This window comes from Limanda limanda, chromosome 11 (assembly GCF_963576545.1).
Source record: "Limanda limanda chromosome 11, fLimLim1.1, whole genome shotgun sequence".
In the NCBI taxonomy this organism is placed as follows: Eukaryota; Metazoa; Chordata; class Actinopteri; order Pleuronectiformes; family Pleuronectidae; genus Limanda; species Limanda limanda.
The window spans coordinates 10366307-10381707 of NC_083646.1; the positions used below are offsets into that span (position 1 = coordinate 10366307).

At 41.0% G+C, this 15401-nt stretch overlaps 1 protein-coding gene across 2 annotated transcripts; it reads right to left on the reverse strand.

Moving 5' to 3' along the window:
• Positions 1–245: 245 nt before the first annotated feature.
• cops7a (COP9 constitutive photomorphogenic homolog subunit 7A) lies at positions 246–12184 on the reverse strand. Of its 2 annotated transcripts, none has more exons than XM_061080769.1 (8): positions 12122–12184; positions 7382–7504; positions 4933–5008; positions 4115–4203; positions 3138–3340; positions 2943–3048; positions 2190–2351; positions 246–839 (listed from the first exon to the last, which is right to left on the reverse strand). In XM_061080769.1, exons 2-8 carry the CDS (start codon positions 7502–7504, stop codon positions 804–806), a joined length of 795 nt encoding a protein of 264 aa, XP_060936752.1. In that variant the 5' UTR covers positions 12122–12184; the 3' UTR covers positions 246–803. The 2 variants fall into 2 exon arrangements, with proteins under 2 accessions (XP_060936752.1, XP_060936751.1); XM_061080768.1 differs by having other exon boundaries at positions 2182–2351.
• Between the last annotated feature and the right edge of the window lie 3217 nt (positions 12185–15401).

Consider the following 15401-nt stretch of genomic DNA (forward strand, 5'->3'; position numbering starts at 1 on the left):
GTGTGTGTGTGTGTGTGTGTGTGTGTGTGTGTGTGTGTGTGTGTAGCCATGCTGGTTTGCGCACAGGGGAAGCCTCAGCTCTATAATACATTAGTCTCTTTGGGGACATGCCCTAATTAATGGCTTGACCTCCTAACGGGTAGCCCCTTTCCGCGAGTTAACATTTAGCAATGCGCCCTCCAGAGATGCTCACTGAAGTGCATTCAATAAAAGATGAGACAGTGACATTAACGAGACAGTCAGGATAAGTACAGGGCGTTGCTTTATTTCCCAACTATTTATATTCTGATTTTAAACATGTCTCAATTCAGCAGAGAGAAGAAAATACAAAGCAACGCAGAATGAATCTAAACAAAAACAACATTTTTAAACTGATAAGAGAGAAACACACACACGCACACACACACACACACACACACAAGCTTCAAATACACGGATCCTGTTTCTGGTCAAAGACTCCTTCTGCAGACTGCTCTGTCTTAATGTGTTACAATTGCGCTGTGTGTGTGTGTGTGTGTATATATATAGTGATAGTCCACCTTGTTAAGTAAGTAACAACTGCAAGCGAAGATGTCCCACCCGTCGTATCCATCGGTCAAGTGTGTTTTTCCAAATCCGTCAAAGTGAAATTAGGTGATAAGAAAAGTTCCCATGAAGCTTCCTGGTTTTTAGGTGTATGTGACGAGGGTGTCCGTGAGCATTGGTCACATTGTTGAATGTTTCCATTTGTCCATCAACACGTCCACGTGTCCAATCATCGGTGACAGTGTCCGTCCGTGCCACCGTCCTCCTCTTGTCCTCAGTTAGACTTGGACCAGATCTTCCCACTGCCGCGCAGCCTGAGGGAAACAACCCCGAAAAAAGTTAAAAAAATCAACACCGAAAAAGAATCTGTTGAAATACCATGTCTCCTTTCCACTTGCTCTCCTGAAGCAGCACATTACTGATGCACTCTGGCGTCTTTGTGCTACAGCATCTAATGAGTTTTCAGTATTTCTGCATGGGAAAATTGTTCTCAGTGGATTTTCCCTACTTCTTCAAATTAAAAATAATTTTTCCAAAGATCCAATTTCTTATGACTGCTGCGCTATCAGTCCCATCCTTCAAATAGCTTCACAAAGAATGGTGTCAAAACTCATTTTAATTCGAGGATTGAGGTTAAGCTATCATTAATTTGGATTTGAAAACATTAAGTGAATCTTCATTTGAATGAAGCGCACTGCTGAGTGATGGGAAATTACAGGGCTCCATGCCTCATCAGAATGTGACAGGCAGCCAGGAAATAATCACTGCTTTCTGTTCGGCAGCAACAACATAAACAGCAGACGAGCAGAGCCTCTCGTCTGATCGCTGGGGGGGGAAACGGTTCTTTTAGGAGCGGAGCACGCAGGGCATTTGTATATCCAGTGACATTTTACAATCCTGGACAGATGTGAAATTAGCCATCGGTAATTGGGCCGGATGGAGGCAGAACAGAAAGCGAGTGCCTGATAGCAGGGTGAGAGTACGGCTGCAAAACACTGATGTGCATCTGATAATAAACACGCTTCATGCAGACACACACACACACACGTGCTCACACGCAGACAAACCACTTACACCGGCAGCTGGTTTTTTAAATGTTTATGGAAAAATGGAAACGCCGATTCTCCGTCGAATTAACTTGACACTCTACAAGAACATTGGACTAATGGCTTTAATTTAGTGTTTGAAGTGTTTGAGTCCTTACAGCGCTGTGGATATAACGACGTAAATTTGTATTTATAAAGCACCTTTCAAAAGCCACGGTTACAAAGTGCTTTAGAGAACAAAAGACAGAGCAGTGATGGGAAACTTAACAGAAAGAACCTCCACATACAGCTCTCTCTGTTCCATTTTCACGTCTTAGAGGAATAAATAGCATTTCCAACATGAAAATAAAACAACTGAACTCAAACTTGATTTCAAAGTGCAACAAGTCTGAATAAAACATTTCAGAAGATGCGGCCAAACAGTTTGTGTTCAATTTGCAAAGCTGTAGAAAAATGACTGCAATTTCTATGCAAAGTCTCGGTTTTATGTAAAAAGCTACAACACTGAAGTTTGAATGACGACTTCAGTTATGCAGATGCTATTTCGCTGCCTCCCATGCATGAAGCCAAGTTACCACGGTTACCAAACCGGTAAAACCACAGCACTCACCCTTTCACCTTTGAACTCTTTTTGCCGGGTTGCCGAGGTTCCTGAGAGGAGGCGGGGTCTCGCAGCTCAGCAGGCTGGTCTGCGTCCTGATTGGAGGCGGCTCCAGCAGGGGCGGGGCCTGATGAGGGAGAGGCGGCGCTGGCCTTTAACGTTTTCTGTAGGTTTGAAACCTGAGGGGAAAAGTGAAGGGAGATTAAGAACGGAAGCTTGAACAAGACAGATGAGTTGGAATTGAACATCAGAAAAAAACTGAACAAAATCCACAGTCTATGTTCTGTGTAAAACGTTTATATAAAGCTACTGTGATGCTTCAGTAATCTGAGTGTTTCATGTAGAGGGAATATCTCCTATGGTTCCATTTCTCTAGTATTAAAGTCTCTCTGAGTTTCCTTGCTGTGGTTGAAGGACAATTGCATCAATAAGGAATTAAATAGTAAGAAGTCCTTAACCTTGGAGGATACAAGCTTAATTCCTCCAATTCAGACCTCTTCAAGGGTGGTAGGAACAAAAGAAATAATTCGAGTGAGCAAAACCTGTTTTCAATGTTTATATTGGTCCTTCACTTTTATACTTAACAGAAAACTAAGTGATATGAATACACTGCTTTAAGACATTGATTGTGAACAGGAGCAGAAAAGGCAACATGCGGTCAGGAGGGAACTCAAATACCAACAGTAGCTTGAAGCCTTGAAACAGAAAGTGACATTCACTGGATTTTCTGGAGTGGAAAAGAGTGTCGGCTGAAGGGATGAAGAACTGACCTCTGTTTCCACTTGGACTTTGACCTTCAGCTGGCTCTCTCTGTACTGGTTGGCTCTCGTGACCTGCTCCTCGATACCGCACAACACCGCCTCGCACCCTGTGCACCTGGACGGGAGCGAGAGACTTTAAGTTAGAAGAGAGATAATTAAGACATAAATCTAAAGTGCGCACAGACACACAGGGGGGACACTGACCACTCCTGCAACGTGTTGACTATGTTTGGGAGCTCGTTGGGGCCGAGGTCACGGCCCACGCTGCAGTCGACCTCCACCTGCTGGTTCCTCTGGTCCAGTTTGCCCTGGATGATGTCACAGTAAACGGCGTCGATCAGCAGGTCCTCCAGCTCCCGCACATTCTTCAGCTCCAGCTGCTGCAGAAGGAGCGAGTACGGCAGGCACTGAGGGGAAAAATGCACGAGAAATCTTTCTTATCCAAGGTAAACAGAGAGAAAATGTAATTACACTTTAATGGTTTGATGGAAAATGACAAAAAACCCGCTACGGTGATATTGTTCATTTGTCTAAACGTCACTGCCAGAGGAAGCAGAAAGGAGAATTTAGAATTTAACAATCCTTCACAGGGCAATTAGAGAGTTCAACAATACACGCAGAGAAAGTAGTGACATATCACAGAGAGTAACAGGGGGCAGGAGTGAAAGGAGTAATGGCAATAGAAAGTGAGATTAAGTTTAAGAAAAAAAAGGACAGTGCTGGTGAGAATAATGAATCAATTATTTATCACGAACAGAGAAAGAAAAGGGCATCTGGAGACGAAGGTGCAGCATGGACGGAAGGTGTCAAATGAGAGATGCCTTTAAAAAGGAACAGTTAATACTTTATCATGTAAATGGGGGAGAGGAGTAAGATATTTAAAATGTCAGCATCAGTAGTTGGGCTGGAAACTTTTTCTCAAGAATCCTGAGGCTCGTCTGTGGCTTTACTTCTAATTTAGCTGATATTGAAACAAATACAAAAAATGGATTATGCGTCTGAATAAAATAGCAAAGCCAGATTTAGACGCCGTGAATTTAAACTGTGAAAACATCATTAATATCTCTCTGCATGATGCCTGGAGCAATGTGACGGTGGCAGAAATTAGGTTTCTATTTTCTATTTTTGAAACAAATGGCACATTATAGTACCTCTGCACTTTTCTGCGGAAAAAAACTAACCTTGAGGTTGGAGGCCAGGCTGATGATGGACAGATGGCGGAGTTTGTTTCTCTGTGCGGGGGTCAGCTCTGGAAGGGAGGCTGCTCTCTCTACAGCAGCAGACAAGACAATGAAATAAAACAAAGCAGTGAGTGTCACTTCTCTGAGGGTCAAACCGCCTCACAGGCTTGAGGCCCTGCTTATTAATTTACACATGGACATGCAGGTGAGAGTGGAGCTGTTTAAGCAGTCAGAGAACACAGCAGTGAGGAAAGCTGTCTCCGGCGACTGCGTCTTCTTCTGCCTTGCTCCCCTGGTGACAGGACCCCCCCCCACACACACAAGACTGCAGCTCTGAGAGCTACTCTAAAAAGGGCTGCACTACACAACTCTGTGAAAGTAAATGCGCTGTCTGTTGGCATGACTCAAAAGAGAAGGGAGCAATAAAGTAGGCTACAGTCTTTTTTCAGGCTATTGGTTGATATTCAGTACAAAATTAGACATAATTAACATTCCACTGCTTGTTGAAGCTTCTCGATGCATTACACTGACGGCAAATTGAGTCAGGAAAGATTAGGTTATTGTCCATTTGTGCCGGCACTGCAGCTACACAGACACCAGCCAATCACGCAAACGCTTGACAGAAAGTTGCCCTAACATATAAAAAGTAGTCGAGTAATTTTTTTCTCCTCGTGAATAACCTGCCTGCAGCGTCTCAGGTGAGGGCGTTTAAAGCCTCTGTGTCAAGGTGCCTGCCTTGCAGCAAAGAAATACAGCTCATAATAAAAGAGTCACAGGCTGCCATATTACTTATTTACACTGTGCTGCCACTGCAATACCTTTGTAGTCGCAGTAGGTTCCATAGGCAAAGAGGTTCAGGAGCTGGTACATTGGTGCATGAGGACCATTCTCCATCTGTGGTTATAAGGAAAGATGAGAGAAAGGAGAAAACGGTGTGGCAGGAAACAGAGGTAATGAGACTGTGCAGAAAACAACGCAACTGCATTTTATCTATGCACAGTGTGCAGCACGCAGAGGTCATGCTGAGACTCAGTGTGAGTAGAAATGAGAGACCACAGACATGGCTGCATAAATTCAGACACATTTGAATTAATCACTAAAGGATTATAATCACACACCTGGCATCAAAATATTTCCGCAGTAGAGCTTCAACAATTCTGACCCTGACACCCACACCTGGATAAAAACATCTGCAGGACGATGGAACTGCTAGAAACACACTGCAGGTGCAGCCTGTTGCGTTCTATGAGGTCCGATTGACCTTGATGGTCATTTGGACTTTGACCAACAGCCAGTGTGTATGTGTGGGGGGGAGAGGGCGGGTGAGGCAAAGAGCTCTGTCCAATACCATTCTGCAGTTTCATTAGAAACTATAGGATTGTACCTGCACACACAGCCCTCTCTCTCATAGTGGATGGGGGAATGACGGAGAGGTGATGGCAGAATTAACAGGTTATAGAAGATTTTTGGTCTTTTGGGTTAAATCTGGGTGGCATCCTCATCCATCATAAAATAGACAAACTTACACATAACTAGTTCACGGTCTAATAATTCCATGTGTCACATGACAATTTTGGTCAAATCATGAGTGTTCTCCTCTGTGGTAAAAGTAAGGATGGGTTTTATTTGTTCAAGATGAATAATGACCCTGCGTTGGAAAAACAAAAAGGTATAAACCATATATGCTTCAACCTGTTTCACCTGCTCATTCGAGTGTTTACCAAGACTAACAACTTAAATGAGCCTGGCTGCATTTCATCTGATTCCTATCCATGTCATGAGGGGGATTGTCTGGAAAGTATTAAATGTTCTCTGCTGTTGAACCCCTTTGAAAAGAAGGCACCTTCAGAAATTAATGCATTTATTCACCCTGAGAGAGCAAGGCTGTGTGTGTGGAAACACAATGTTCAGCTCAACAAAAACATCAGAAAAAGAATGTGTTGTGAAAATTAACGTGAGCTTTTAAACTCCTTTGAGGAGTTTATGGTTGTAAACAGTTGAAAATAACACACCTACTTAATTAGTATTAATGGCTGCTTTAATCATATTTAACTGGACCTGCTTTGAGCAATTAAAATTCAGGACAAATAAATTACATATTCAAGCAGAAAACCACAGAGGGAAGCAGAGGAGATGGGTAAAGCTTTGTGTTAGAACAACAGACTTGTTTCTTATTGCTATGAGTTAATATTGTAATGCATTTTTTATAATTTGGTGCAATATTACGTGTCACTTAAATATTTTATGGTCTGAACCATTCAAACATTTTCCCCTGATTTCTTTGTCCCTGGCTGATTCTCTTGTAGTCAATAAATAAAATTGTTGCAAATTGTTGTTTATCAGGGATCGACTATATCTTCTGCGCACACGTTTACAGCAGTGCCACCTCTCTTCCATTGTACCTGCAGCAAACTGTGGTGTGGTGCTTGTCAATATAATGACTAATGCAATTACACTACTGAGCTCTTAACAAAAGCCCAAACAATCTTTCTTTGAACAGTTGAACAACGATGCTGAAGGATTCACACTCTCCTATAACAGCAGTGTGTCACTCTTAAAAAAGGGTGTTGACCGAGTATTTTCATGCAAGTTTGACACATAACAGTCGCATTATGTTGGTGACGTTTGAATTTGATGGCAGCTTCACGCCTACAAAGTTTTTACACAGATGTGTTAATTGGAGTTGCGACTTCGATAACATCATTGAGGGCACAGATGTAGATGCATTTTCATGTGTGCAGATGATAAATATGTTCAGATGTGGTCAGGAAACGCACTTGTGTTGTTGCTACTTGAAAAATGTGGTCACATAGACTCTGTTCAGACCTGGTATTAACATCCTTCCTGAGTGAGTGATCAGTCACATGGGTAAAAACAACATCATTTGATCTTTGCAAACTCTAATTACGTACATTATTATTTGCATGTTTAACGGGGAATTGAGATGCAATCACAAGTGGACACAGAATACACATTCAGGACGTATTCTAATGCCACGTGTGAACAGACGTACTTAGAGCTGCACAGTTGTGATCGGATCTTTCAGGACGGATGTTAATACCAGGTCTGAACAGAGCCATACTCACTTATCCCTCTGATAGTGGTTTAATTGATTGGATTCTCAATGTGTCTTGGACACATCATCACTTGTGGGATTAACTGTCTGGCTCTGGTTAAAATGGACTTTTATGTCAGGTTCAACAAGGTCTTAAAGGATAGGGGGTGTGAGGAGGATGAAGTATCGGATGTCAGAGAGCGTGTGTTTACCTCTCTGACATTAGGCAGCTCCAGGATGTCGGAGAAGACGTACAGGCCTGGGGTCTCCAGCAGAGAACTGACAGCCTGGGCCAGCGCCGGGCCTGACAGAGACAGGAGCTGCTCCACCTCCATCTGATGCAAGCGGACACAGACAAGACAGATACAGTTAGCAGGTTAGACTGAGGTAAGCTTGAGACACACATGAGCCGCGGAGTTCCACAGTCAACGCTTTGCCTCTGTCGCTTTATGGTGATGGAAAAATGCCATCCGTGCACAACATGTCAAAATCTCTAATAAATATACTCTGGTAACAATCACAAAACTCCATCAATGATCACTTAGACTCTACGGCTTCAAACACATCATGTCAAACCCTTTGAAACACAGTCCAGCCACTTACGAACAAACAATACTCTCCCCTCATTTACCGTCTAACAGCCGAATAGTCTTCTCCACCAAAGCACTTAACCCTCAAATTACCTGGAGAGCCACTCAAATAGTGGAAGAATAGCTTGGCCGCACCAATGCGGGCAACAAGGGTAATGAATGCGAAGCAGACCATGTTTATTCATCCAAAAACATTTCCTGCATGAAAATCTGCTTTGGGCTGAGGGCAACACCAGAATAATTACCCAAGTAGTGAAAGGAATATGTAAGTGCCTCCAGTAGATATTCATACTCAACAGAGTACATCCAGGAAAACAAACACACAATCACAAACACACAAAAACCTCCTATCAATGTTTTCATCACTATGTTCTAACTCTTGCTCACGCACAAGTTTTACAGGGAAAATAAATTACAAAAATAGCACAGCGGGATGTCAGTTTGATTCCAATTTCCAATTCAAAACCTTTCTTAGCTGACAAACATCCCATGTGAGGAGATGTCCTTTCGACTTTGATTGGATATTTTAATATCTTAATCCCAGTGGACACTTCCCGGGACACAAGGGAAGTTGAGTCTTACAGACGCATGATACAATTATTGCAAATGCATCAGACCAGTTTCATTACCTGAGGCCATTTTCTAAAATTAATTCAACTGAGAGTCCGGATGTAACCACGGCTCAATAAATGGGTAGTCTGACTGGCTCTTACTCACCACAGTCAGACCTGATGTGTGGTACCATCCTAAATGGGATGGATTTAGATACACACAGTCTTCCATATGTTGTCCCACTGGACCATCATTAAGAAGGTCCAAAGAGCATATTCCCAGGTAAGCTGAACAGCTGAGCAGGCATGTGCCGCTGCCAAACAAATTAACCTACACTCTGATTCAGAAACAGACCCTGGTTTAAATTTCCAGTGTTTTTTTAAGTTGATTAAAGTTAGAAATATGAGGCTGGATCTTCTGGATTTAAAAACAAGGTCAAACCTGACTGTCATCTCATCAGTCAAAAATTACTGGAGGAAAATGGGGCCGTGGTCATTTTTATAGACTGTAAATCAAGACAGACGATGTGCTACCTCCCACTGAGCCACCATCTTGCACATTTAGAGCAAGAGTCTGTGCAGTATCGATCAAGGGATTGAGCCGTGGTGGTGAGGTCTCACCGATATATGCACTCAACCAATTCTGAGTCTCAGCTGTCAATCATGTCCCATTTTTATAGGAACTACCTTAACATGACAGAAATCATCTATCTTTGATGTGAACTTTGACTTTTAAATTTGGTCCATGTACCATCCACTAAGATGGCGGAGAGAGGATTTATGATTATACTGCCATCGAGATTCTTTGCCATCACTTTTGTGGGGTATATCGTCAATATGCAGTGTGCAGCTATCAGACACAGACTACCTTGGTCACTACTGAGATCAAGAATTAAACATAAGCCATAAAAAAAAAAAAACATTAATAAAAATAACTGATAGTAATTCAAGGTATTCCAAAGCACAAAAGGACACACAGTTACTGACTGTGATGAACTGCTTTGTCGAGCAGTAACGACCATCGTCCAATTACCAAGTGTCTCCGTGGGTGTTGAGCCACCTCGTGCTGACAGAGCAGCTTTAATGCATCTTGACATTGATTCTACAGGTCTCTGGACCTCACTGGAGGAATAGACATCATTTGTCTAAGAGAAATTCCCTGGTGGGATGTTATTGTGATGGTGGTAGAAAATATATTTAACTATTTATTTAACTGTGTATCATGTCAGCATATGCCAATAAAAATTATTTAAATTTAACAGTCTTCGCCCCAGTATCTTCTGTTCTCTTTTCTGTGGTACAAAAGGCACCATGTAACCTGCGGAAAACATTTTGCATTGTTTTATTGTACCTCGAGCAGCTTTATTTTTAAAATAGTTTTAGATATTCAACAGAATAAAATATCATAAAAGAATAATGAAGATTCAAGGCTACTAGGAGGAAAACAATTTAAAATTGGATTTGGCATCTGGAAGCTTCCAGTGTTGTACAAACGCACTAAACAGCACTCACATCGATAGACTCACAGCTCTATTAAGTGAGTCATCCATTTTAACCATAATCCTCTTCAACCAAAGGGACTTTAAATGGCTCAAAAAATCTCTGTGAACCACTTTGAAGATTGGAGAATTTACTGAAATGAAGTGAAGCGTGCTGAATACTTTTAATGCTAAATTATGTAATGTTTCAACAGATCTGGGGACAGGTACTTTCATGTGTGGTTTTGCAACGAGCAACTTCAGACTGATATAACCAGCAGTCACACACTACAGTCTTATACTGTACAACTAAACATTGTTCAAACGCACAAAACTGTTATTGTGAAGGTCTCAAGCTGTTAAAAAATTTAAAAAAACACTGTGAAATTAGGTAGAAAACCATGCACAAGCATATGATACAGAATATATATATATTGCACAGTCATAGACAAAATGACACTAATAACCTTCAAGCTACTTAGGGGAACAAAATGGAAAACTGTATCTTAAGGGGTTTTAATTGCATGTGGGGAGCATTAATGAGATTATTGCAATGTCACAGTAAAGTGAAAAGATTTTTCTTTTTTTATTGTACAGCTATAAAGCTTAAGCTGAAAGTATTGGAGCCAAAGACTGGTTAATTGAAAACTTTCTAAGAGTTATTTTTAACACAGGAAAATAGGGCTGCAAAAACCTGTGTGTTACAATCACAACACTAAGCAAAGAGAAGAGTCAAAAAGTATACATCAATTAAGTAATAATATGTAAAAATTCAATACTTAAGAAATGTAAAGAAATATAAAAATAAAATATGAAAAGAATCCAAACTTTTATATAAACAGACTATACACATAGAAATAGTATTTGACTATGATGTCACAATATATTGTTAATATTATGAGTGTTATATAGATATTAGGGCTCCAACACAATTGTCAACACTAATTTGTCTTTTAGATTAATTGAATACGTGCACTTAGTCAGAGAAGGGTGAAAAATGATCAGCACAATTTTCCAATGACTACACTTCTTGTTTAATCTAATACACATTGAATAATAAATTGAGTTTAAAATGCGACAGAGCAGAGAAAAGCAGGAGTCGCTCAGATAATCGGAAAACGTTTCAATGTTGCCAGTGTTGCATTACAAATTACTCAATAATTTCATAACCAAAACAATGACAATTAACGTCTGCACTATAAATTGAACTGTATTCATTTAAGCATCAATTGATTTTACACAACAAGGTTCGCAAACAAAAGTGAAGCTTTGATTTTGTTCTACTTCGTGAGCAAGTGTGGGGCCAGAACTTATAGAAAATGTCACGTTATTGTTTCTTACATCAGAAACAGATTCTTGCTCCTGAGTGAAGGTTGTGGTTTTAAACTCAAACACTTGATAAACAGCAAAACATTTGTCCAATCTGAGTTCAATCAGTCATGTGTTATAGCTCCTAACTGTGCTAACACAACGCACAATCATTATATTGATATGTATTGCACTTTAGTTGAATTGTTGCAAATCAAATTTACGAGGCAATTACTATTGATGTTGTGTTATTGTCCAGTCCAAGTCGTGACTGCAAATGTAGTGATAGACACCATTTCCCGAAAAAGCAAAGTACAAAATACACAAGACTCTGAAAGTATAAACGATTTACTAGAACTGACATAATGTGTCTTTGGCTAATAGTTGCACCACTTCCACTCTTGCTTGCAAACAGAACCACAGTGGGACTGGGACACGACTTTAAAAGACTGAAATAGACGAATTGACCCTGTCACATGGATGATTTTACCCATTGACTGTTAAAATGTGCAATCCATAACATTCTAAGGTATAACAGCAGGCGAGGCTCTAAGACAATACATAGAAAATGTGAGGAAATTATGGTGAAATAAGGTAAATCGCAGCTAAACTAAGACTCACTCAGTCAAACGTCAGGTTTAGCGTTAGCTTAGCCGCTAAACCACCCGGCTAATTCTAAAGCTAATGGTCTTATTTGGCCGGAAATGCTACAATTGACGAATGTAGAGCTAAGTGCACAACACGCAGGTGGTTCCAGGCGGGAGGCGGCGTGCACGTTTACGCTTTTCATTTAGGTTTTCGCTGCTTTACTTTATCCAAGCTCAATTGGTCATGCTAGCTCGGATGCTAAAGGCTAACGCAGCGCAAGGGCTCAGCTCACCGGCGGCGTTAGGCCTCAGACCGAGTCCCTAGTCCCTGGTTGTTTAAATAACACCAGCTTTACAGTGTAGTACACCGGAAACACGACATGAGCAGTAATGTGGCCGACAAAAGTGTGAAAACGTTAAATAAATGCACAGATTTACCTTGTGTGTGTTTGTAGCAGATAGACCGACGTATGTCAGAGCACGTACGACAACAAAGCGGCGTGTCCTATGATTGGATAGTAAAGACAAGGAGGCGGGACATGTGGCGCCGCCCATCAACAGCTGTGTCTTTCGTTAAGGGAGAACAGCGTCATCTAGCGGTGATGTGATATATATTCCAGCGGGACCAGACCACGTGTTAAGAGGGGATCCAACATGAGGTTCGATGCCCTCACTCGGTCCTAAACTGAGAAGTGAGAGAACTCAGAACACTGCAACTTAATAAAACACAGGCAATTAGATAAAACACAATGTGGTACAAAAAGTCACAACACGACCACGTAAATGTTTCCAGGGGACCAAAAAAAAGCCTTTTACAAAAAGTGTTCTTACCTTCGATTGGAGGGGTCTCCCTGGTGAAGAATGGAATACAATAGACTATCTTGTTTAACCGTTGATTGAAAAATCTTTGGTCTTACCCGTAAAATAAAAACATATAACATGTCCACAATTTACATCTCATCACATTACCAAGGGATATCTTAAACAGCCAGAAAATCTAAATAACTTTGATGAAACCTCTCAAAAATACAATAATTAATTATTAATAGCCCCTCTCCTGATATAAAGGGTCCATCTTTTAAAAGTATATAACTAATGTTCCATTTGAATTGATTTATAATTAAACATGACACCTTTAACTCTCAACACTGTAAGACGCCCAGATTCTTAGATATGTGGGCCGTCATAAAAAATACTTTTTGGACTTTAAAGCATACACTTTTTTTTTGCGATTCAGAATACAATCCTATTACTTTCAGGTTTTTCTTTCCACCACGCTGAGCAGGTTCCAGACTTTCCAGTTGTGCAGTATTTTCAGTTGAATATGAGGATTCAGTTGAGATGAATTGCATCGATCTGGCAGATTCGTTTATAGATTTGATCTTGAGGAACATCAAACCCTGTCTTTGAGTGGCGGTCTGAGGTGGCACAGTCGTCTCGGTGTTCCCGTCCTGACTGCTGGTTATCTGGCTCTGAGCTCCACTGATCCAATATCTGTGACAGGGCGAGAAGACGCAGGAAAGTGGGAGAGATAGGGCGAGCTATAAATTACAGCTGTGAACATCTCTGACAACTGGGGAAAACAAGCTCACCTCACACAGCTCGCTGATTTATTGATGATGAAATGTTGGAACTTACATTCATCTCAGGTTCTGCGGCTGAATTTATGACTTTTACACCGTTTTAAATGTCGTGAATGTTTTTTAAGTGGCACATTTCTTCATGATCATTACTTTATGCATGAGATGTTGAACGTAGTTCATTTGTGTTAAATTTGTAATATTGTGCTGTGGTGTGTTTTGCACTCATCCTCAATCTCCTTCACTTTCTTTTTCCAGAGCATCCTAGAAATAACATACATTTTGAATGTATTCCTTACCCTAAAATCTTAAGGCAAAGCTAAATCCATTTTTATTAAAATAATACAAATTTAAATATCAACCTTAAGATGAGACAAAATGTCCTTATTTAAAATAGGTGCTCTCTTATGGTCTAAACTCAAATTTAATCATTATTGTATTATTATTATAATTACAAGGATCTTCAGAGTAACAAAACCCAGAATTTTAACACTTTAAAGGCCTAATTTATAACTCAAATAACGAAGTGTACAATGGTACATTTGCATACTTCTTAGACGACCAGCTTTTTTCTGTAGAAGGAAACTCACAGGTCTTATAAACAACTCTGTGTCGCATTGGATCTAATCAAGCACTGTCTGTTTGCACTCACACAGTCCTGAGCAGAGGGAATACAGTGAAGTGACCTGTGTAGGAGGGACGTAAGGTGTGCAGAGCCTTTAAAATAGAGGCATGTATATAATGGGGAGAGTTTACAGACACAAGTGGCAAAAACAAACCACTCACAGATGACTCAGTTTTTCTGTGGTAATAGTTGGATCAGTAGAACGTAGGGTGAGAAGCACAGGGATGAATAACTTTAACCTGCAACAGGCCTCAAATTAAGTTTAACTTCTATTTTCAAACCCCAAATAGCCTCAGATCAGACTATGTGACCTTGCCTCAACATTTCATGTTCCTTCCTCTTCACACACACACACACACACACACACACACACACACACACACACACACACACACACACACACACACACACACACACACACACACACACACACACACACACACACACACACACACACACACACACACACACACACACACACACACACACACACACAACCACACACAGTGCACAGTAACCCACCCAATTAAGTGGAGCGAGGAACACCTGTGCTGGTCAGGAGGGCTCTGCAGAAGAGTTCATTACGCCACACACACGCAGAGTAATGGTTTCACCCCTGACTGTGTGTGTGTGTGCACAAAATAAGTCGACATCGCAGGGACAGATTTTCACCAAGCTTGGTGGGCACATTACATGAAGGGTATTTCCAGATGAGACATTTTTTGTGCTGATCGGATTAAAGTCAAAGATCAAGATCGTTAAACATATGGATAAAAAAAACACAAAACAAATCGTTCGAAGCATCTCCTCAAATATAAGTGCTGTAGAGATGACGTAAACTTGTATAGATAGAAAAATAATAGTTGTGTTGTGTTGTCAGGACACAACACACACACACACAGGTACATGCTGTTCTACTGTGCTCGGTGATGGCCTCTCAACTCTGCACAGCTGTCTCTGCTCTTCAGTCAGTCCAGCTTGTCACGACGGAAATAGTAACACTGATCCCTGACATGAAGTCCTGCTTCAGGACACTGCTGAACTGTTAATGAGAGAGACAGAACAAGACAAAAGGACGAGGGGGAAACATAATGAATCAAAGGCAGCGGTGAAAGGAGGTCGTGCACATGTCTGATCCACATCTTGTTCCCTCTCTTTGAGCAGCTCTGTCCCGGGGTGGTGAAGTCCTGACACAACTGGATGTAATGTTTCTGCTAGGAGTTCAATCTCAGACCTGGAGATGACGAGGCTGAGATGAGGAATATTGAAAAAGAAAAGAGAGAGAGAGAGAGAGAGAGACAGAGAGAGAGAGAGAGAGAGCGAGAGAGAGAGAGAGAGAGAGAGTGTGTGTCGCCAAAATTGTTGCCGTTCATCTTGAGGGGAACATGAATCTAATTTATTCATCCAGCAATTGTTGAGATATTTTCCTGAAGACTATAAATGTCAAAGAGACGATGTTACTACAGGAAAAGTCATGTGAACATCAAAGTGAATAGGACTCATCCTCTGGGGA

Excerpts from the sequence above, each read along its gene's own strand:
- cops7a (XM_061080768.1), bottom strand. The coding sequence starts at position 7,504 with ATGGAGGTGGAGCAGCTCCTGTCTCTGTCAGGCCCGGCGCTGGCCCAG. Across the intron at positions 3,341-4,114 it reads GCCTGGCCTCCAACCTCAAG|TGCCTGCCGTACTCGCTCCT; the intron begins GTTAGTTTTTTT and ends TTTTCCCCTCAG. Across the intron at positions 2,352-2,942 it reads AAGTCCAAGTGGAAACAGAG|GTTTCAAACCTACAGAAAAC; the intron begins GTCAGTTCTTCA and ends TTTTCCCCTCAG.